General features: G+C 41.1%; 1 protein-coding gene across 1 annotated transcript in view; it reads right to left on the bottom strand.

The window, feature by feature from the left end:
- CORO6 (coronin 6) overlaps window positions 1-21,748 on the bottom strand; it is a 443,661-nt gene that overhangs the window by 10,658 nt on the left and 411,255 nt on the right. Inside the window, exon 9 of the mRNA XM_086955093.1 lies at window positions 10,089-10,146. Coding sequence (XP_086811219.1) covers window positions 10,089-10,146 — 58 coding nt within the window. The remainder of the gene's footprint in view (window positions 1-10,088; window positions 10,147-21,748) is intronic.

Raw genomic sequence — 21,748 nt, 5'->3', positions numbered from 1 at the left:
AGATCTTGCGACGGAGTAGGAAGGAGCTGCAAGGAGAGGAGAAAAGAAAAGGGAGGAAAATGACAGACACTCAGGATCAGCCTATATGGTCCATAGCTGGAAACAGGAACTCTGAATGAAGTAACTTTAAGGGACAACATATATACCTCAAGATACCTCAAGATATCAAAGTCTGCCTCATGAACATGCCAAAGCATAAAATACGGTAAATCGACCATTCCGAAGACAGCATGACATGGTTTTGGAGGTCAGAACCGTGGAACCAAAGAGGAGCGCCCAGACCCTTTGAGCACTGGCGAGAAAAGAGCCACGACCGGCTAGATGACCTTGTTATTAACTTTCTACTTACAACAAAGAGGGTAGCGAACTAGATAAACATCCGAAACATATGTGTCTAAATGTCAGAAGCATAGTCTAAAGTAAAATATAACCACCATAGCAAGCCAATATATCCCGGGGAAAGGGCGGGGTGGGGGGGATCTTGCCCTTGCACGTCTACAGTAAGAGGCTCTAGCTCAGGGAGGGGAGGGGAGGGAGGAGGTGAGGGGTCTGTCTGTATTGGCCTGTACGACTGTATTGTCCTGTCTACGTAAGTGTCCATGTTATACCTTTTGTAGACCGTCCTGTCCGATTTTGCTACACCAATCATCTACCCTGTCACACGCCACTATGCGAAAAGAGGCCAAGCACCGCAGCCATCAACCCAGAACAGAACACGAAAGCAATTTAAAGTTTTTAACAGAGTTTTATGGTCTACCATGTCGAAGGTCTCCGACAGGTCAAGCAGGACAAGTGCTGCACCGCCCCCTGTATCTAATACTGTTCTTATTTATTCTGTTGCCTTTATTAGTGCCGTTCAGTGCTATGTTCTGCCCTGAATCCAAATTGCGCCTCATCCAGTAAGTTGTGTTCACGTCAATATGAAGCAAGCTGGTTGTTCATGACCTTTTCAGTCAATTTGGCTGGAACTGGGAGGTGAGTTATGGACCTATAGTTGCCTGGGTATAGTGCATCCAGGTTAGCGTTTTTCAAAAGGAGTAGAGGCTCTCTTCCATATGGAGGGGAAGACATCTTTGGAGAACATGGAATTGAAAATTGCCGTAAGGCTAATTCCAAGGATTTCGGGGTCTTGTTTAACAATCAATGGAAGTAATGGATCATGAGGAGATCCTGATCTTATTTTGGAGATAAGAGCAATTGTCTACTCAGCAGTTACTGCTGTGAATTCTGCAATGATAGGGGCAGTTTAATGTGAGACACTTGATGTGTTGTGATTTAACAAGCTTGCCTCATTGCCAAAAGTGATGAAGATGTGCTCCACTTTGTGTTGGAAATGCTGGGCGAGGGCATCACAGAATTTCTGAGAGTTATCTCTTCCTTTTCTTTCGGGGGTGAAGAAAGTTTGGTTACCACCTGAAAGAGCTCTTTGGAAGAATCTTCAGCCTCTCTGATTTGTTTTAAAAAATAGGAAGCCTTTTCTGACAGGATTAGTTTTTTATAGTCTGCTAAAAGTGTTTACCAATTCCTGTTCATCATAGATTATTCTCCAGCATCTCTCCTGTCTTCTGCACTCTTGTTTTTTAAGTCTAAGAGTGTCCGAAAACCAGGGGGCAGATGGAGTGGTCCTGTTCCTGGAGGATTTTTTTAGAGGGGCTATCCGATTGGCAGTTGTTGTAAGTCAATTATTGAAGTGGATAGAGGCCTGTACTGGTTCTAATGATCCTGTGGTGAGTAATTGAGTGAGCTGGAAATTAAGTTGGTTGTTATCTACCTGTTTTCAATTAAGATATGACTTAGCTGTCTGGTCGGGTAGCCTAGGTAGGACCTTGAGGGATTCATCAAGCTTGAAAATAATAGTCCTATGATCAGTCCAATTTAATGGTAGAGTTAGCTTGATCTCGAGTGCATCATGGTTGGGGAAAATCCCATCCAAGGTGTGGCGGCCAGATGTGTGGGGCCTTTCACCCCTTGGTTTAGCCCAGCAAGTGTCAAAGTGTCAAGTAGTGAGATCGTATTTGGGTCCGTGTCAACATCTAGATGAAAATTAAAGTCACCTAGTATTGTGAAATTGTTCTCCAGCCCACACGTTTCAAGTGTGTTCAGGAAAGCAAGGAACTAATTTTTCTTTTCCCCTGGTGGACGATATACCAATATACCTTTGAATACAAGACAGTTGGCTATTTTAAAGCTAAAGGATAAGGCCTCACAGTCCTTGTACAGCGCCTTGAGACCCTACGGGTGAGTAGCAGCGCCTTGAGACCCTACGGGTGAGTAGCGCGCTACACAAATTCTGTTGATTGATTGATTGATTGGAAGGGACGTATTCAAAGGAGGCTGAGAGATTATCTTTATATATCATAGCAAGACCTCCCCCTTTTTTTTGCCTCCTGTCTTGTCTAAAAACTGTGTAGCCAGAAGGTACCGCCATGCCGAAATCCAGTCCTGAAGTTTGGTTGGCTCATGTAAGGAGCCAACTGTAATTGCCACCATATGTGAAAAGTTACAGGACATTGGATGCTAGTTAAATGGCAGAATAACACACAGAGTTGTGAAGTGAGGTCCCTGTTCAGTGAACATGCAGGAAGGAATCTGTGATCCCCTGTAGTGTTCCTCTAGGGAACAGACATGTGGATCAGTTTAATATTTGGCATATTTATGGGACAACACAGTGGTGGTGTCTTCAAGTGTGAGCAGTGAAAGTCTTGTTTGACCCCAATATTCCACTGTCAACCGTAATAAGATATTGCTTGTTGACAATACAATAACCTCCTGGACAAACCTCTCCTCCTGGGTTCAAAAATCTTTTTACAGAACAGAGGGCAAACGTGGTGGAAGGGTAGTTGTAGCCTAAGCCACTGAACCAACCTGAAATGCCATTCCTGGTGCAACCTATTAGTCGCTAACCACCTCTCCATTAATCCCAACTGTTCTCTCATCACGCTTGTACTCCCTCACCTGGACACAATCCTAATTTTCTGAATACATAGTTGGAATTGGCACCATAACTCCACATGAAGGCTGTTAACGTTGTGATCATGAGTGGTTTCAAAGTATGGGTAGATAGGCTTGATTTCATACCTTCTACAGACCTCTTGCAAACATTCAGCCCTCGGCTTCTAATAGATAGCATCCCAGCACACAGCACTCCACACACCCTATGTATCTAATCACGTATAACACCGAAACCTCACATTTAGTGGTACCGCCACAATTGTGGTCAGGCTGATATTTTACCTCCACCAGCTAGACTAATCTAACATAAACACCCATCACCCACAATTCTACCACACCACAATAGCTAGGAGCAAAAACTTGAGGGATCGCCCTGAAAAGTACATGGAGGGGGCCCGCTAGAACTCAGTCAGGAGCTCTCAGGCCAGGGAACTGTTTTGCAGGGATGCGCCAGTAATTGTAAATATGCCCCTCTATTTATATTTAACAATTTAAAGATGGGGCATAGGTGTGGATATTCGTCATGCTATGCTTCCTTTATATAGCAGATGGGTAAGGTTTCACAAAAACAATGTTTAGGGCTGTACCTTTAGGCAATGTCATCCTTCAGCTCACGTTGATTTTTTTGTCTAACTGATTTACCCGTCCATACTGTTAAACTTAGTTAATTTACTTAAGCACCTTCAAAAAGTGTAAAAACTCTCCACCAACGATTCTTACGACCATTAAATGCTTTTAAACCCCAATCCTCCAAGCACTAAACATGAAAAACTGGGCCAAGATGTTCATAAAACAAAGTATTGCTGTTTAAAGTGCCAGTGCGTTTTGCAATTAAGAAGTACAGTCTGTCCTTACTCCTTCTTTTTGGACATTTCTTTTAATAATGGCGTTAAAAACTCTACACCCCTACAAGCAAGGGGGACTGACATTCCCCTTAGCCAGATAATAACAGCTTGCCTACATGAGCGTATTCCAATGTTCCTGAAAAGTGCTTTCAAAAGGATTTTCCTTTGCGTCAAGGGTACTGGACAGATACATAAGATGTGGGCTAGTGCCTCTTGTTTGTATCCACAAAGTCTGCAGGTTAGATTCTGCGACAGATTTTTCCAAGAGGGAATAAAATCTTATGACTCCATATTACCAAACGGAATAACATGAATAGATGCTTTAGTGCTAATTAAAAAACGCTCTGCCAGATACCCATGAAGGCAGAAGTTAGAATAAGAGTTTATCACTATCCAGGCATGTCTCCTTTGCACGAGTGCCTTCTTATCTGTTAGAGTAGATGCAATTCGAGTGGAGGCATTTAGTACTTGATTAAATGCTGCTTTTCCCATGTTTGCTACCCGTGCTTCTTGAATATCTAAATCCTTAATTGCCTGCTTTAAGTGACTTCCGCAAGAACGTTTTATGTTGCTGAGTTGCTGTTCCTCGATTTCCCGCCAGCATAAATTATTAATGGATCCCCTTTCAGAAGCTCGCAATCTCCAGCACAATTTTATAAATGCGCTTTTGCATTGACATGCTTGAAGCCAAACTCGAGGCGAACTTGGGCCGATGACGCTGACTTGTGTAAATTGAGTACCGATCAGTAGATTTCGTTTGGCTCTTGTTCGGCGTGGCTATTTCCTGCCCCTGCATAATTTCTGTGCCATAAGATAACGATGGCAGTAGCCAAGCTGCCATAACCGTGAGTAGATGAATTAATGACTGGCAGCTCAATTTCTGTTTTAATGTTTTTAATTCATAGGTTAGCGTTTGTGCTTTGGTCTGGATGGATACAAAATGGGGGTTTCCGGTCATTTGCTGGTCCACAATGAATCACAGATATTTATATGAGCGCACTTCATCCACTTTCTTCCCTTTCAAAAACCAGGAGTGAGTTTTTAATAAAAAATTGACCAACTGAATCACTTTGGTTTTGTTCAGATTTAACTCAAGCCCTTGCTTGACAATATTGTTTTTTAGAGTGAGCATCCATGCTCCATTGCAGGCCTATCAGTGTTTTACCCAATAGGACGATATAGTCCGCATATTGGAAGGCAACCCAAATTCTCTGTAACAAAAGGTTGGCGGATGGCTGTTGTCCAAATCCAAGCGGCACCTAAATCTGCAAGATATAAATGAATTAGACTTGGAGCCAAAACACATCCTTGTTTGAGGCATTTTTGTTTGTTACTTGTCTGCAGTCTCCTAAGTTTCTGTCTGTAATTCAAAAATCAAACTTAAAAGATCTTTTGGCCGACCCCAATTTTCTCCATAGTTGACCTCTGGGCACACAGTCGAAGGCTGACTTAAGGTCTATGAAGCATGCAAATAATCGTGATTTTTTGTAGCTTGGCCTTCTCCATTAGGAGGGTTAAAGATGTTAAATGTGTTAATGTCCCCATGCCTATTCTGAATCCTGTCTGAATTATTGGTATTAGTTGTTTTTCTTCTACCCATAATTTTAAATATTGAAGAAGACATGATGCTTAGCGTTTGGCCTCAACATCGATTAATGCTATGAGCCTATAATTTAGAGATTACACATGATTTCAATTTTTTTTAAAAGGATGGAAGATGTGGCCTGTCTAAGACTGGTAACCAATTTGAGTGATAAAGATGGTTGAACATTGTGATCAAATATTGTGCCCAGTAGATTACATCTTGGAATAAAGCATTTGGTATTCCGTTAGGTCCTGCTGCACTCTCAGATTTAAATCTCTTTAGAATTCCTTTGAGTTGTTCTACGTCTTTCAACAAGATGGGTTTTCTTTATATTCGGCTTTAGATTCTCAGTAAATACATGAATACCCAAGGTGGTCATACAATTTGGTTGGTACGGCAAGATTTGCCTCATGCTCGCTGTTTCTGTCGCTGAATACATAGCAAGGTTGTCTGCTTCCCATGTTGCTGTATCAATCCCTGCATTATACTGCCTTTCTTTTCCTATTGTCAAGTCATGTGCTGCTCAACAACACCGTGAAGACGAATTTGAGTTATTCAAACCCACAATCGGCAATAACCATGATCCTCTCACCAACATTTCCAAACCTTGCACCTACCAAATCAATGGACTACCTAAGCTCATACCCACTTTCATCTCTCTCAAGCCTCTTGAGACTGATGAAACGCTAAAGCTGCCCAGAATTAAGTATTCAAAAAAGTATTAAAAAATGTGATGGATGGAATGCTTGAATTTTTCTCAGCCATTGGTTATTATTCGGGCTGTATCCCATTTCAATGTCATTATGCACACCATAACACCTTAGTTTGGACTCAGTCATTTCCAAATCAGTCTTGACCCTTCTCCAGGCCAGGCCCTCCCTGAACCAGAACACAAGCAACCCAGGGCTGGTTTCGCCATTAAATGTGCTCTTTAGTCGGGTATAGCTTAATTCTAGTGGCAGCCGGGTGCACTGGATCCACGTCTGGCCAGATGCAATAAAAGTGTCCAATTCACCAATGGACCCATGTTCAGTTGCTTTCCTTTCACAACTCCTCCATCCTCTTTCCATGCACGTAATGAATCTTATACATGTCTCCCTCTTATCTGGCAAGGGGTGGTGATGGACAGAGTTTCTGAATTAAGCAGAATACTCTCACCCAGTCAAGAGATCAGGGCTAGATCCAACACTGTTTTTTAGCTCACTGCACCATCCCAGCTTAGAACCTGGCTGTATGCAAATTAGTCTGTTCCTGTCCCAGTGCATGATGGGAACAGGGCAAACAAAACTACAAAGCCAATTCTTTCACTGGGAAGGAAACAAGCTTCCGGGGACCGGTTTCTGGCATTACAGCCGTCTTCGGCCCGGCTTGCTTGAATCCTGATGGTGCAATGAGCAAGGGACTCACATCTGAGTATACCCTTCCACGCTTATGGTGGACAAAATAATTAAACAACGAGGGGTGGTGATGGACAGAGTTTCTGAATTAAGCAGAATACTCTCACCCAGTCAAGAGATCAGGGCTAGATCCAACACTGTTTTTTAGCTCACTGCACCATCCCAGCTTAGAACCTGGCTGTATGCAAAATAGTCTGACCCTATGAAGCATGTTACTGTCATTTCCCTCCTGAAAGAGAAAATACAGACCCTAAAATCTGGACTAATTCCAGACCCATCTCTAACTTCCTATTCCTCAGCTAAAAAAAAGTAAAATTAGGGTAAGAAACGGTGACAAGAGTAGGAGGAACTAAATACCCATCTCATACACAAATTCTCTTTCTTCGTTAGAGCACATTTTTAGAGTTATATCTGTGCTGCTGTGGGAGAAATTAGTAATTGTAGGTTCTGTAATATTACAGCAAGAGGTTTCATTCGGTCTCAATCTTTTCATTAAACAAAGTAAACAAAATCTGCTCATGAAAAGTATATCAGATGTCAGGAGCACCTAACTCCCTCACATTACCAATTCAACAAGAGAATAACTTAATACATTCAAATGATAGAAGTATTGTCCGTCATTTACCCATTTAATGATATCAAGAACTCTCTATGAGCCTCAAAGAATGTAGATGAGAAAGAAGAGAAACAAAGCAAAGGCGATTAAAACCTTGGTGGTACTCAGAGCATCATATGCCCTCCTCCACCCATCACACTACCTCTGCCCTAGCTCTGTTGTGGTAGGGCCATAGTTAATTGCCCTACCAAAACATTCCCAGAGCAATGAATATCCACCATGTAACATCAGTAGATACGTTTTACAAAAAACGTCTTGTATGAATCCAGTGGGAATTTACAGAAGCCAAACTACCCTGTGTGTATCTTTCTGGGACTTCATGGTGAAGCATGGCTGAAGTATCTCCCTATTCTGGAACCCAAGTACTTTGTCCCTTCTTTCGGCAGACATCAAAATGACCATCATCGCGTCATCTCCTTCTGAATTGTTCGGAATTGAAATGAGAGGCCACCGGGCAGCCCAAAGGTGTTCCTCACTGTTATTTTGCTGCCTCAGATGTCAGTGCCAGTGTCAACGTCAAATATTTTTCACATTTCCTTTATGAATGACTTAACTTGGATCTCTGTGGGGAGCCTGAGAACCCTCAAATGAGTCACCTTGCACAGGTTGTCAAGCCACTAATTGTTTAGTCCAACAACGTGATGCCCTCTGTTTTCTGGCCTTAACCCATAGTAAATTCAGAACAGCCTTTGTTTCGCACTCTAAGATCTGTAGTCTGCTTCATGCCTGTTTATTCTCCCACACCATACATGTAATTTACGTCACAAGCCCTCATGATTTTCTGGCACAAATGTAACTGCATTTGTAATAATTGTCAGGTCATCTTGCAGCATTAATAATTTTAGGCCAATTGTAGATCACCAGGAGTTAAAACGCTGTCTCCTCAGTTGAAATGGTCTTTCCACTTAGCACTCTGGATGCCATTGATACTGCCCAGCGCTCAAGGCTCCACTCCCCCAACCTTTTATGCACCTGGCAGCTCCAAACAAATCTGCGCTCCCAGGATGCCATTGACACCAACTCCAAAAGACGGCCCACTATCTGGTGCCACCACCACCTCCTGATACCTCTACGGACTGGGTGGACATGGGGGCTTGAGAGGTCCCTGCCATCTATAGCCCTCAAATTTCTGGAAACAGTTTCCCCCACTACCTCTACAATTCCAATGGTCTCAGGACATCCTCGGAAGAAATAGCAGATTTGAGATCGGGCATTGATCAGGAACACACAGAAATCACTGCCATCTTGGAACTGGATAGGCTCAGATCAACCCCTCGCATTCTCTCATACACCCACCCACACTCCCACAGCTAGATATTTTTTACAAGCAATTATCTGGACTTCATCTCAGGTCAGCACCTTACCTTGCAGTGAGCTATTGAGTATTCCAGACACTTCTGTGTGTCTAAGGCTTCTGCCTAGTCCATCAAGTGTTTACGTTTTATAACGCATGAGACTTATGATGTTATAACACATTATGTACACAAGTAGACCGTATTATTAGAAAATCAAAAGACTCGCAGTGAGTCAATGCTTTTTGAGAGTCAGCAGATCTAGGTCTTTTTGTTCTGGCATGACATGGGATTGAATCTTCCCCAGTAGTGCTGGCTTTTCAAATAAACTGATCCATCCAGGGGCGTCTCCTCTGCTAAGGTGGAGGAGCGTCGCCCCACTGCTCTTTGGGGCTGGGTTAGGACGGGGTGGTGCTGGAGTCACAAAAGGAGGAGTAGTTTGCGCACTCCAAGTACCCATGATTGCAGTCATGCATACTTTGCATGTTCCCCACCAGGCTGCATTACACAGCCTATATGGGAACATGCCCAAGCCCCCATTTCCCATCTGAGCGCTGATCCATCAGTTACGTAGCAGGGGAGGGTGGAGTGGGGGAGCAGTCTGCCCCGGGCAGCACAGGTTTTGGAGGCTGTAACCTACCCCGCTCTTACCTGCGGCCGTTAAGGTGCGGCGGGAATCCCCAGCACCCCACTCTTCCATTCACCCACTGCGGACGACAAATGCAGGGCTGCCATGGGCGGCATGCAGCCTAAGTACCCCACTGCAATCCACAGTGCCACAGAGCCAAATCACAATGCTACATTGCAGCATTGTGATTGACTATGGGGAGCCTGGGTGCTTCCTGGTTCTGGGACTCGAGAAGCGGAGGAGAGACGCAGCCGGTGGAACTGGTATTTTTTTTTGTCCCCCATACCCCCACCCTCCACCCTAATTCTCTGCCACCCGCTACTGGATCCATCAGATCTTCCAATAGGCCAACCTGTCTCTGCTCTTAAATTCATGACACATGCATCATGGTTGCTTGCAGGGCCAAAGCTTTAATTGAACATGTGATATTGCCCTTTCAATAGTAAGCTGCAGGGCCAAAGCTAATACATAAAAAATCAGAAATGAGTCTGCTCTGCCTGCAGCTTACTATTGAAAGGGCAATATCACATGTTCAATTAAAGTTCTAACACAATGTTACTTGTACACATTGAACAGTCTGTTTATTGCTCTGAAAGTCAAGTCTCATGGACAGTGTTCATTTACAGCATTACTGATAGCCCAGTTCGAAGCCAGTGTAAGATATAGAAATCTGGGCTAACATTCACATAATGGTATAAGGCAACAACTTCCCATAACTTTGGTGACATCAAATTAGCCTTAGTTTTCTCCAACCCCCTTCACATATAGCTCACCTTCCGTGGTACCGTCATGGCAATGGGCTCGCATTTCCGCTCGTGCAATTTGAAGAATCTGTGTAAAACATTGGACATTATCATTAAAAGTACAAGGCGGCTATGTCATTGTCATTGATATTTTGTACAGTCCTACATATCAAGAATGAGACAATTTCAGGGTGTTTCTTATTACTCTAGAGAGTGGACTGATGAAGTTAGCAAATAAGGATTTCTTTAACATGTTGTGTGAATTTTTCTATATTTTTAAATATATTGTTCCTCTCTGGGTACTTTGCCTATTGAATTTGATATCACATTCTCATCTCATCTTACTGCAATGTTCCCATTGAAGTACCTCCTCCTGTACGAAGAGCTTTTGTAAGTGGAAAAGTATGTGCTGACCCAGGGCTCGGATTCAAAACCAACAAAACTTTGCACAGCTGGAGAAAGGTATTGAGACAGTCTAGTACTACTGAAGCACCTTGGGCCCGATGTAGGTAATCCTCATTTACCGGCTCTAAAATACCGAATTTTACCGATTCGGTATTCTAGATTCGGTAAATGAGATGTAGCTAAAAATTCGGTATTTTCTACCGAATCGATAGGATTCGGCAATTACAGAATCGGTATTTACCGATTCAGTAATTGCCATTGATTCCTATGGGCCTAGGCCCATAGGAATCAATGGCAATTACTGAATAGGTAAATCGGTATTTACCGATTCAGTAATTGCCATTGATTCCTATGGGCCTTGAGGCCCATAGGAATCAATGGCAATTACTGAATCGGTAAATACCAATTCGGTAAAAATACAGAATTGTCAAGGGGAACAGGGTGTCACTTTGACACCCTGTTGCACCCATGATTTTGGCTTGTATGCCATTTGGAACACATACATGCCCTAAGGGCATGTATGTGTGTCACATGGCACAGGTGTACATGCACAGATGTGCATGTACACAGGTAGCGCCTTGAGACCCTCACGGGTGAGTAGTCGCGCTTTAACAAACTCTTGATTGATTGATTGATTGATTGATATTCGTTATTTACCACCAAATAGTATTTGGTGGTAAATAACAAATCGGTAATGGCCTGTGGCACTGTTTAAAGTGCCACCTACATCTGTATTTACCAATTCGGTAAATTTACATATTCGGTATTTTACAGAATCGGAAAATTTACCGAATCGGTAAAATTAAGGCCACCTACATGTCAAAACCCAAATACCGGTCGGTAACGGCCGAAATCGGCCGTTACCGACCGGTATTTGCCGTCCTACATCTGGTCCTCAATTCGTTGAAGGTAGAACTGGTCAGAATAAGTTAAAGTCAATCTGTGGAAACTTTCAAATCTTTCAAGGAGATCCAAAAGATTCCCTTGATTTGGTGGATCTCATCAAAGATTCAGCCTTCAGTCACACATCGTTCCAGCAAGTTGGGTCTTCAAGGACAACCACCACAATTTGTGTATTTTTGCCTTAAGTCCTTTGAATGAGGTGGGGTCGTTTGCAATGTGTGTTAAGGAAGGCTGCCCTTACAGTTGTGATTTCCTACTTCTGTTAACATCCGTGTCCCATCATGCAAATGTGGCCTTTCAAAGGAAGCAGGTACCAACAAGATACACTTTTCATGCTCTTTTTTGCCTGCAGGGCTTCAAAAGATAGTTAACTGCCACCTGCATATCAAATGATCAAACTTTGAAATAGTTTTTGTTTTGATGGTGCTTGAATTACAGGACAATTCAGGTGATTTAGGTGTATGGCATTTCGGTTCACCGTGATCTAATTGAGGGCTCCATTGACTTTCCCCACTGTAGAGCACATCAGTATCTTGGAGTTCCTTTTTAAGTCCACCGACTTCAGCTTGGCTGCCTCAGCATAGAACAACCAAAGTTCATGACCCTTGAAGATCTGTCAGTCAGGTGCCATGACAACAGTAGTTTTAGCTTTGCCCTCTCCTTACTCAAGATGGAGGAATACCAATTGAAATCATATCACAACTGGTCAATATAGATTTTCATGATGCAATAGATATTAGATTCTCTCAATGAATGATCATTGAACTGATATATTTTCTTTCTGTAGTTATCATGACATTTGGCCTCATTGTTCTGGAAGAGGAAGCCTTGGTTTGTTAGTACGGCACCACAGGCACTTTGAACAGACTGGAATGTTTCACTGAGACACACTAGTCTCTCTCTCAGTAACTTGCTAGCCTTTTGCCTCTCCCCTACCTTCTAGAAAGAAGGTCAGTACAAGTTAACCACTGGATAGAAGGAGGAAGAGCAGCATGGACCTTTTAACCCTTGGACTTAACATGTAGCTATCCCCCCAAAAAAAGACTTGCTTGACTCCCTGTTTCAGTCTAGCCCCAACCCCACATTGACCAGTGTGGAACTCAAAAGATGGGTCTCCACAGCAGGTCAGTGGCTGTATGTTCTGGTGCAAGCCAGGAACATGGCTGCTGTATGCCAGAGTGTGTTGCAATTTAGGGCCTGATTTAGAATTTGATGGACAAGTTACTCTGCCACAAATGTTACAGATATCACGTTAACCGTACTACGAGTGCAATATAGACTATGGGACTCGCGGTGGACAGAATATCTGTCACATTTATGATGGAGCAACCCACCCACCGAACTCTAAATCAGGCCCTTATTCTTTCAAATTGCACCACACATGAAAGACCTCAATTCCCCATATAAATGGTTGTCTGGCACCTCAGAATGAAGGTGGACTTGAACCAATACTGCACTGGTTAGAAAGGTGTAATCTCCAAAAGGCCTTCTTCTCCTGGGTGATATATACCCTGGACTGTTCACTAATCTATCATTTGAATAAGTTGTTATATATAGTGAGATTGGGGACTTGGGAATTGGCCATGTGTTTTCATCTTCCAAAGGATCATTAGCCTTTTTTCCATTTGTCCTCTAGGGATGACCTCCACATAGGAAGGAGGACCACTGGGTACGGCATGTCATTTCTCACTGATAGAAGATGTGTTGTGTACTATTCCATAGTCCTCTAGTACCCCTGTCTTCTTTAAATTTGAAGTTCCATGCCTCCTTTCCTCTGAATGGATGGGACTCTGCATTTGAGAACTTTAAGTACAACAGACACTCAGAGTGCAGGCAAGGACCCACCAGTAGGTTCTCAGACAGGACATGGAGTAGGCGCCTTGTTCAGCTACTGCAGCTGCTTGTACCTTTTTGCATATGTCTCTAAACCAGTGTGATGTGGCAAATATGCATAAAATGAAAAAGAGGGCATCTAGAAATCAAAGAACAAGCACTGACAAGGCCAGCATGCCATTTTATGAATAGATCTGTGGAGAGTAATGCAGGGAGAACCTATGTCTGTTTGAGGGGGCGGGGTGAGTGCAAATAGAGGGTTGTGAGTCTTCAATATAAACCCCCTCCCATGCTCCCATGCCTAGAGAAGCTGCTGCTGATAGATCTACACTAGTGGTGTGTGCAGTAAGAAACTACTTTGTCACATTACCAAAGTCATAATATAAAGTCAATGGCACAGTTTTACCATCCATGAAATGCAGTGGCCCATATATTAAGAACGAATACTCGCATCAACAGCTAAAACTGTGTGTGGCCTGATGCTAAAAAATATGGGGTAGGGTACTGCAGTATGTATTTACCAAGCACATGAAAAGAAAATTCCAGGCTACATTGATCTGTGTAAAAAAATGGAAAGGTGAGCTTGTTCATCAGTGAAGGTGTAGTTAGTGCAGTCATGAGTACATTGTAACACTTGTACTTGTTCAGAGTTGTGCATGTTATTACATATGGCAGGCACTGGTTGGTCAAAACTCAGAATTAAACAAAAATGACAAGCAGCTTTCAATCATGTTTGGTACACAGGCATTGGGAATCAGAAAAGCCCAGGAGGTATGACAATCAGAGCTAAAAATTAGAAGAGAGAATAAAAGTATTGTGTCATGCAAACTTTTTCTACTGCAAAGAACTGCTAACCAAGTCTGAATTAAGCATCTGAAAAAAAAATGTCTACACCAAGAGAAAATATCTTATCTCTAATTTTTTGCTGTTGACTGATAAGTGATGCCAACTCCTTCTCTACGGTGTGACAGTTCAGTAATGTATCTCTATTTATTGCATTACTTTAAAGATTCTGAAAGAGCATATTCCAAGGTACAGCCACTAAATGTCTCAATTCCATGTAATATGTTGCTGTGAGTGCCCTTATATAAAATAGACAGCACTTACTCAATCTCTACATATTCAGACTCCAATCAAACAATGGTTGATGTTGTTAAATAGCTCAGTGGGTGAAATGCATCAACCATTAAATGCGTAAGTGCCACAAGACCTTCTCCACTTCTAGCTCTAGCTCTGCCACTATAAGATACCCCCATGTCCTGACCATGCCCTTACCACACCATGGTCCATTCAAGGGCCATTCTCCTTTTACATCATTGCCCATTATTGGTCCAAAACCCATTCTTGTGTATGACCTCAACTGCTTGTCACCCCACACAGGCCCCATTATTTAGGGTTAATCGGCACAGCAAACAGCAGAAGCTATTTTCAAGGTACCAGCTATGACTATGCTGTTTTGAAGTAGTCTACATCATTCTCCATCTCTGCAGTATTGGGGGAGTCTATGCTCTGAATGAAAATACGCCCCCGCTGTGTAGTTTGAGTAGTATACAAGCAAGTTGTTTATAGGAGCATGCACAACACAGATGTCATCACAATACAAGAGTGTGGCATTAGTTTAATGCAATATTTTGCAGGGATTTGAGTCCTATTCCCCATTCCCAGTCACAGCTCCACAGGAGTCTCTGCAATCCCATAGACAAGGTGGGGCAGGAACTCAAAGAGCATGGGGCCCTTTGCCAAGTTCCATTACTGAGGTGGTCCCCCTGAGGAGAATAACTCTTACGTAGCTTCCAAAACTTCTGTGTACCTTATAGGGCGAGAGTGCTGAAAGAGCTATAAGTTAATTGCTTCTGCAGAAATTCAGCATAAACCTGATGACATCACAGATTGTAAGGGGCCACGGAGATCCTAAATCCAACCACTCCTTAGTATATTACATTTTGTAATCCGGTGGTTCCAATATTTCCCCTTCACTTGCCAGTATTTGTCTTCCTATTAAGTAGTTTTACACAGTATGAAGGGGTGAGAGGCAAATCTCTCTATTCCAGCCTCCCCAATCATTTAGCACTAACACATCAGGAGAAGTAGCGAGCAGTGTTGAAAAAGTGGCACATGCTCTGTAAGAAAAGGATCACTGAAAAAATATCGAATACAAAAATATAGACGAAAAAAATTTCGAAGTAAAAATATAGAAAGACAAAATATCAAAATCCTATCTACAAACAGGTAAGTACAAAAATATTGAATCAAAAATATCGAATAAATATATATACTTAATAAAAATATCGAATTTATTACAATAACTTACAAATAATTTAAAATTAATGAAATAATAACTATAATTAATTAAAACATACTTAAAAATACTTAAATACCTTCAACATTATTAAATAATTATTTAAGTTAAAAATACACATACATATATATATTAACATAATATTAGTTAAACATATACAATATTTTTACTGTAGCATAGCAAGTGGTTAAAATTTACTATTACCACTCCAGCAACTGCAACAGTAGGGTAAACATTAGATAGTGTAGGGGTAAAAATTACTATTCCCACTCCAGAGAGTGCAACAGTAGGGAAAGCGTTGGATAGCGTAGGGGTAAAAATTATTATTCCCACTCTAGAGAGTGCAACAGTAGGGAAAGCATTGGATAGCGTAGGGGTAAAAATTACTATTCCCACTCCAGAGGGTGCAACAGTAGGGAAAGCGTTGGATAGCGTATGGGTAAAAATTACTATTCCCACTCCAAAGGGTGCAACAGTAGGGAAAGCGCTGGATAGCGTAGCTGTACAAATTACTATTCCCACTCCAGAGGGTGCAACAGTAGGGAAAGCGTTGGATAGCGTATGGGTAAAAATTACTATTTCCACTCCAGAGAGTGCAACAGTAGGGAAAGCTTTGGATAGCGTACGAGTAAAAATTACTATTCCCACTCCAGAGGGTGCAACAGTAGGGAAAGCGTTGGATAGCGTAGGGGTAAAAATTACTATTCCCGCTCCAGTGAGTGCAACAGTGGGGAAAGCGTTGGATAGCGTAGGGGTCAAAATTACTATTCCCACTCCAGAGAGTGGAACAGTAGGGAAAGCGTTGGATAGCGTATGAGTAAAAATTACTATTACCACTCCAGTGAGTGCAACAGTAGGGAAAGCGTTGGATAGCGTATGGGTAAAAATTACTATTCCCACTCCAGTGAGTGCAACAGTAGGGAAAGTGTTGGATAGCGTAGGGGTAAAATGTACTATTCCCACTCCAGAGAGTGCAACAGTAGGGAAAGCGTTGGATAGCGTAGGGGTAAAACTTACTATTCCCACTCTAGTGAGCTTAACAGTAGAGAAAGTAAATATTTAATATATTAATAAATATAAATTAATATCAATACCAATAAAAAATTAATTTAAATACCAATTGAATGCAATATATTAATTAATCAATTAAAAATATATATTAATTATTAAAATTCATTAACTATTAATACAAATTAATTACCAATTTACAATTAATCAATTAATAAAAATGAATTACCAATTAAGAATTATTTAATTACCAATTAAAAATTAATTAACAATTCATTCAAAATAAATACCAATAAATACATTAACATATTTAATTAATTATAATTAAATTACTTCCCACCCTATTCCCCTATAAACCCACAACCCACTACAGAATTAAATAACATAAAATTAATAACTTAAAATAAATTACAAAAAAATATACACTTTGCACACATATACTAACATACAAAACACTTTAAAAAAGTCGAAATTATAAAAAATTCAATAATTTTAATAACCTATATTATATACTTCGATATTTTGACTTTCTATGTTTATAAAAATCGATATTACATTACTTACCGTAAAAACAATATTTTTAATGACTATATTCTGTCCATTCGATATTTTGTCCATTCTATATTTTGAAGTCGATATTTGTGTAATTCGATATTTTGTACTCAATATTTTGTCTGTATACCGTAAGAAAATACTGCCCTCACTCACAAAGTTGTGACATTCTTCTTTGGGCTTGCTTACAATACACCCTTGCGCAGACCAAGGCCTGGGGTGGTGCATAAGGGAGGGGAAGACAATGCACACATAAAAAAGAAATGATATCTCAATATGCTTTTTGATCACTGAAAGAAAGTGCAGTAAAGATATAAAATTAGCTTGGTGGTGTCTTTGTGCAACAATTTAATGTATCTGCTTCCCACAGGTAAACTCTTGTTGATCAATATACTGAATACACGGTCACTTGTTAACACTGTAACCAACCAATACTTAAAGGTTTTATCTCATTAACACAAACCAAATACGTTTTACTCCACTCCAGTAATTGTGCAAGAGCACACTATGCTCAGACCTGTGTTTAATTCTGACCACCTCACGATGTATGCACTTTTCCCAGTGTAAGTGTGACTGAAAATAGAATAGTAAGTATGTTACTCCCAAAATATATGCACTTCCCTCAATGTTTCATTGCCTGTAGTTAGAATAGTAAATCTGAACCTCCTTTAATTCATGCACTTTCACATCTCACCATCCACACGTTTTCTTTCAAATATTTAGACAATTCTAAATGTCAATGTATAGCACACTTTTTTCACCTTGTTTGTGTTTTGTTGTATTTTGATTTTTTTAATTCTTATGTGTGTGTTTTATTACTGTTGCAAGAAGTAAAAAGTAAACATTGATATTTAATGAATTATTGCTTTAATATTGTAACAATCCAATACATTAATTATATATGTTTCCGTATACATCTTTTGTAATGTAAAATTTAACATCAATTACATAACCTTTTTGACTGTGATTTTTTAAAATCTATTAATTTACCTAAATGTAGGTTTTTAAAATATTTTAATTAAATTTCATATGAACGACATTTGATTTAATTTATATTTTACTATGCAATAAACGAGTGTTAAAAGTATTGTTTTTACAGTTAAGATATTTTGAAATGTTTAGGCTTAACCCCCCTAAACTGAAAATATCATCAGCCACAGTATTTACCTAATTTAACACATGAGCTGCCATATAGTCCAGCTTTCCTTATAAATGCTGTTGCACAAACATTCAGCCTGCACTTGGCTCTCTACCTATTCCTCATATTTCCCTGCACATAAGCCTGCAGACACAATCTGATCTCTAGAAACCCTTCTCAATGTACACATCTGAGACATAAGCAGGTCTAAAACGTATTGTACAGAACAGCTATAATCCTTTCCAGTGCTACCCTTGACACTCAGTACCATGTATAAACAAATCCTAAAAACACACTTAAAATGATTTTACTTTGTTTAATAAAGTAAAAGACAGTATATGCCTTGCATTAATGACTATGCCTCTGAGTCTACACTTACTATTACCAGAATAAATTAAAATAGAATTTCAAATCTTACTCTTCAGAGGCTTATAATCCAATTTCTCTATTCAGAAAATGTGTATCACTCTCTATTGAATTCAAGAACCTTTACCTACCTACCCGGGACAGTGCTTGGTTATCAGATCCCTTCCCTGTGCCTTTAACATTTAACTCACTCTTTTGCATTCTCTACCAGAACTTTCCTAGTGCGATTCTAACTACAATGACACAGATTTCACAACACTGCAAACTGTGAAAATCCTTGTCAACACATGTTCCCAGAACTTGAAATCTTTGTCATTTTTAGAATAATGTCTGATTATACAAGCAGTAGCATCTTAAATATTCTATGGTATCGTATTGTTGTTGCATTTATGAAGAGTGTCAAGTGGGGTAAAAGGGAAGCGCTTTCATGTCATGCGTGAAAACCAGGGGCGTGCTCTTTTCATGATTTGTCACTGTATTTAGGTAAGAGGCTTACATGAAGTATGACGTAAGCATTAAAGCAGGTCAATGCATGGGTAAAGAGTATGTGAGTACTTGGTGACCTATGGAGAAGTGCTTTGTGTTTTGCAAGTATGATGGCAGAGAAAGCGTAACCCATGTTTCCACAAGTATAAGGTAGTGCCTGGGCGTAGTTCGCAGAGTTTTGCTACGAGGAACTCCGCGCAGTAACAAAAAAACTCTACGAACGGAGCGGAGTTCACTGCCCAGGCCTAGTCAATTGCAGTTACGGAGCATGCAGATATTTAGCTATTTAGAGTGGTCTGTAACAACCAGTTTAAACCACATTGAGTATTACCCCTCTTTGGTGGTGTATGCTTCCGATTACTACAGTGTAAGCTCCCGAATTTCACACAGGAGTGGCAGAGGAGCAACTCATGTAAATGGGCCCTATGCACTAGCTGTATTCTATGTTCTAGCACTATACCCAGGAGTGTCAGAGGTGCCACTTCTGTGAATGTACATCGTACGACCAACTGTAGGATATGTTTTTGGGAGTCTAGTCAAAAGCGGCTGAGAGGAAACCCATGTGTATGCTCTGATGTTTATCAAGGAGTGAAACAGAGTACCAATACTCTGGGCCAGAAAAGGTGAATGTTTTAATAGGATTTCCTAGGTTTAGCACAGATAAACCCAATCCAGTGTTTTTTAAATCAACTAGATCTGGCAAATGCTATTTAGCAATTTACACTTTACTCCCAGGGGTGGTGTTTATATAAATGTAGGCAGAACCAGAATACATTTCCTTTTAGGTTAGTCTGGAAGGTCCAGCTAATTATGACTCCAATCGATTCATATCAACAGCATTATACGACCATTCCGTATTATGTGTTAAAAGAATTACTCCAGGAGCAACATATGAGCATCCCAGGGTTGGTTTTCTATTTATCAGTTATAGAGTCAAGAAGTAAAAAATAGAGGACTATAGCATAACATCCACTTCTAGAAACACAGAGGTATAGAACCTAATCATAAAAAATCATATACATACAAACAGACACAATTCCAGTCACTTATCGTAATCATATCCATAACCACTTTTATACTTTGACAGCATATTTGAGAAAATACTAAGGCAACCGTATTAAGAAAAAACATAATTTTGTGGTTTATGGTTCAGTGTGTGATATGAAGGGAAATAAGATGGCTTCACCATTGTTTAACAAGCTAGCCACTTTCCAGGTTATTCGTCTAGAAAATGTTCTGTTTATATACTTCCTTTATTACCAACTGGTGGAGTGGCCATTATTTACAAGGAGAAGTGGGACCTCCGCATGGGCATTGCTAATTCATGGGGTAACTGTGAGTCCTTGGACTTCAGTGTTCGCTTCTCAGCCCACTTCACTATGGGAGGCTCTTTGATCTTTAGGCCCCCTGGTCCGGTGGGCTCCTTTCTGGAAACTTGGGATGGTGCTGTCATCTCTAGAGCCTTGAAGTTCACTCAGTATATGGTGCTAGGAGACCTTAACATTCATTTTGACCAGGTTAACAATAAGGACTCACTTGATTGTTTGAAGTCCTTGCACTTTGCTCAATTGTCTCAGTGGGTCAATTTGCCTACTCATAAGGCAGGCCATATTTTGGATCCTATATGCACCAACTTCCCCATTGTAGTAGAGGAACCAGGTACGGTTTCCTGGTCGACCACTTTATAGCATATTTTACTTGGAAAATAACTAACTGCGAACCAATAGTATGCACTAATGTTGAGCCAGCTTTTGGTAAAATCAACCATCTGGCGCTGAGCCAAGCCCTGGAAGTCTCTAGACCCTCCCTCATAGACCCTCCCTCATGGGAAATCTCGAGGGTCGGCTTGCGGTTTTTAGTAACTGGGTTTGCAGTGCCGCGGATTCGCTTGCTTCGCCACCTTGTTCTAGATTTTCCAGGGACTCTCCATCTAAGCCCTGGTTCACCCCCGATCTTAAAGTGCTGAAACACAAGTGTGAAATTTCGGGGCGGGCCTGGCGCCGCAGCAAATACTGGTTGAGGGCCAAACAGAGGCTCCGCTCTCAACAAACAATCTATTATGATGCAATAAACCAGGCAAAAAGGGAATTCCATGCCTCTCGCATTGAATTAGCAACAAATAACGCCAAATACATTTTCTCCATTGTACAAAGCTTTATTTCCCTTGCTGCTCTTTCTAGGGAGTCCAAATCTACGGACACGTGGTGTGAGAGCCTTTCTAATTTCTTTCGTAATAAAATCTTGGCTATCCAGGCGGCCTTCGCCCCCTGCAATATGGACACCAGGACTATGATGGTGTCACTACCTGCTGATCCAGAACATTCCCTGTACACCTTCAGGCCCGTGGACCTCTCCAAGTCCCTTAAAATTCTCAAGGGCCTGAAGTCAAGCTCGACTTCGGATCTTTGCCCGGCCAGATTGTTAGCAGCTGTTGCCGGGACCATTAATAACGAGGTCAACAGCATTATCAATCTGTCTCTTGTGGATGCCTATGTACCAGGCCAAGATTCTGCCTCTTTTAAAAAAGCTGTCCATGATCCCTTCATCCTAGCAAACTACCAGCCCATCTCCCTGCGACCTGGCTTAGCCAAGGTATGCGAGAAGGTGGTGAATAGACAACTCACGGAGTTTGTCGAGAGAGAGGGTCTGTTACATCCAGCCCAGTCAGGGTTTAGAGCCTCCCACAGCACAGAGTCTGCC

Source organism: Lissotriton vulgaris, chromosome 2_1 (genome assembly GCF_964263255.1).
Source record: "Lissotriton vulgaris chromosome 2_1, aLisVul1.2, whole genome shotgun sequence".
NCBI classification, from domain to species: domain Eukaryota; kingdom Metazoa; phylum Chordata; class Amphibia; order Caudata; family Salamandridae; genus Lissotriton; species Lissotriton vulgaris.
Note: the sequence above shows the minus strand (reverse complement) of the source record. Positions and strands in the feature narration are given on the sequence as shown.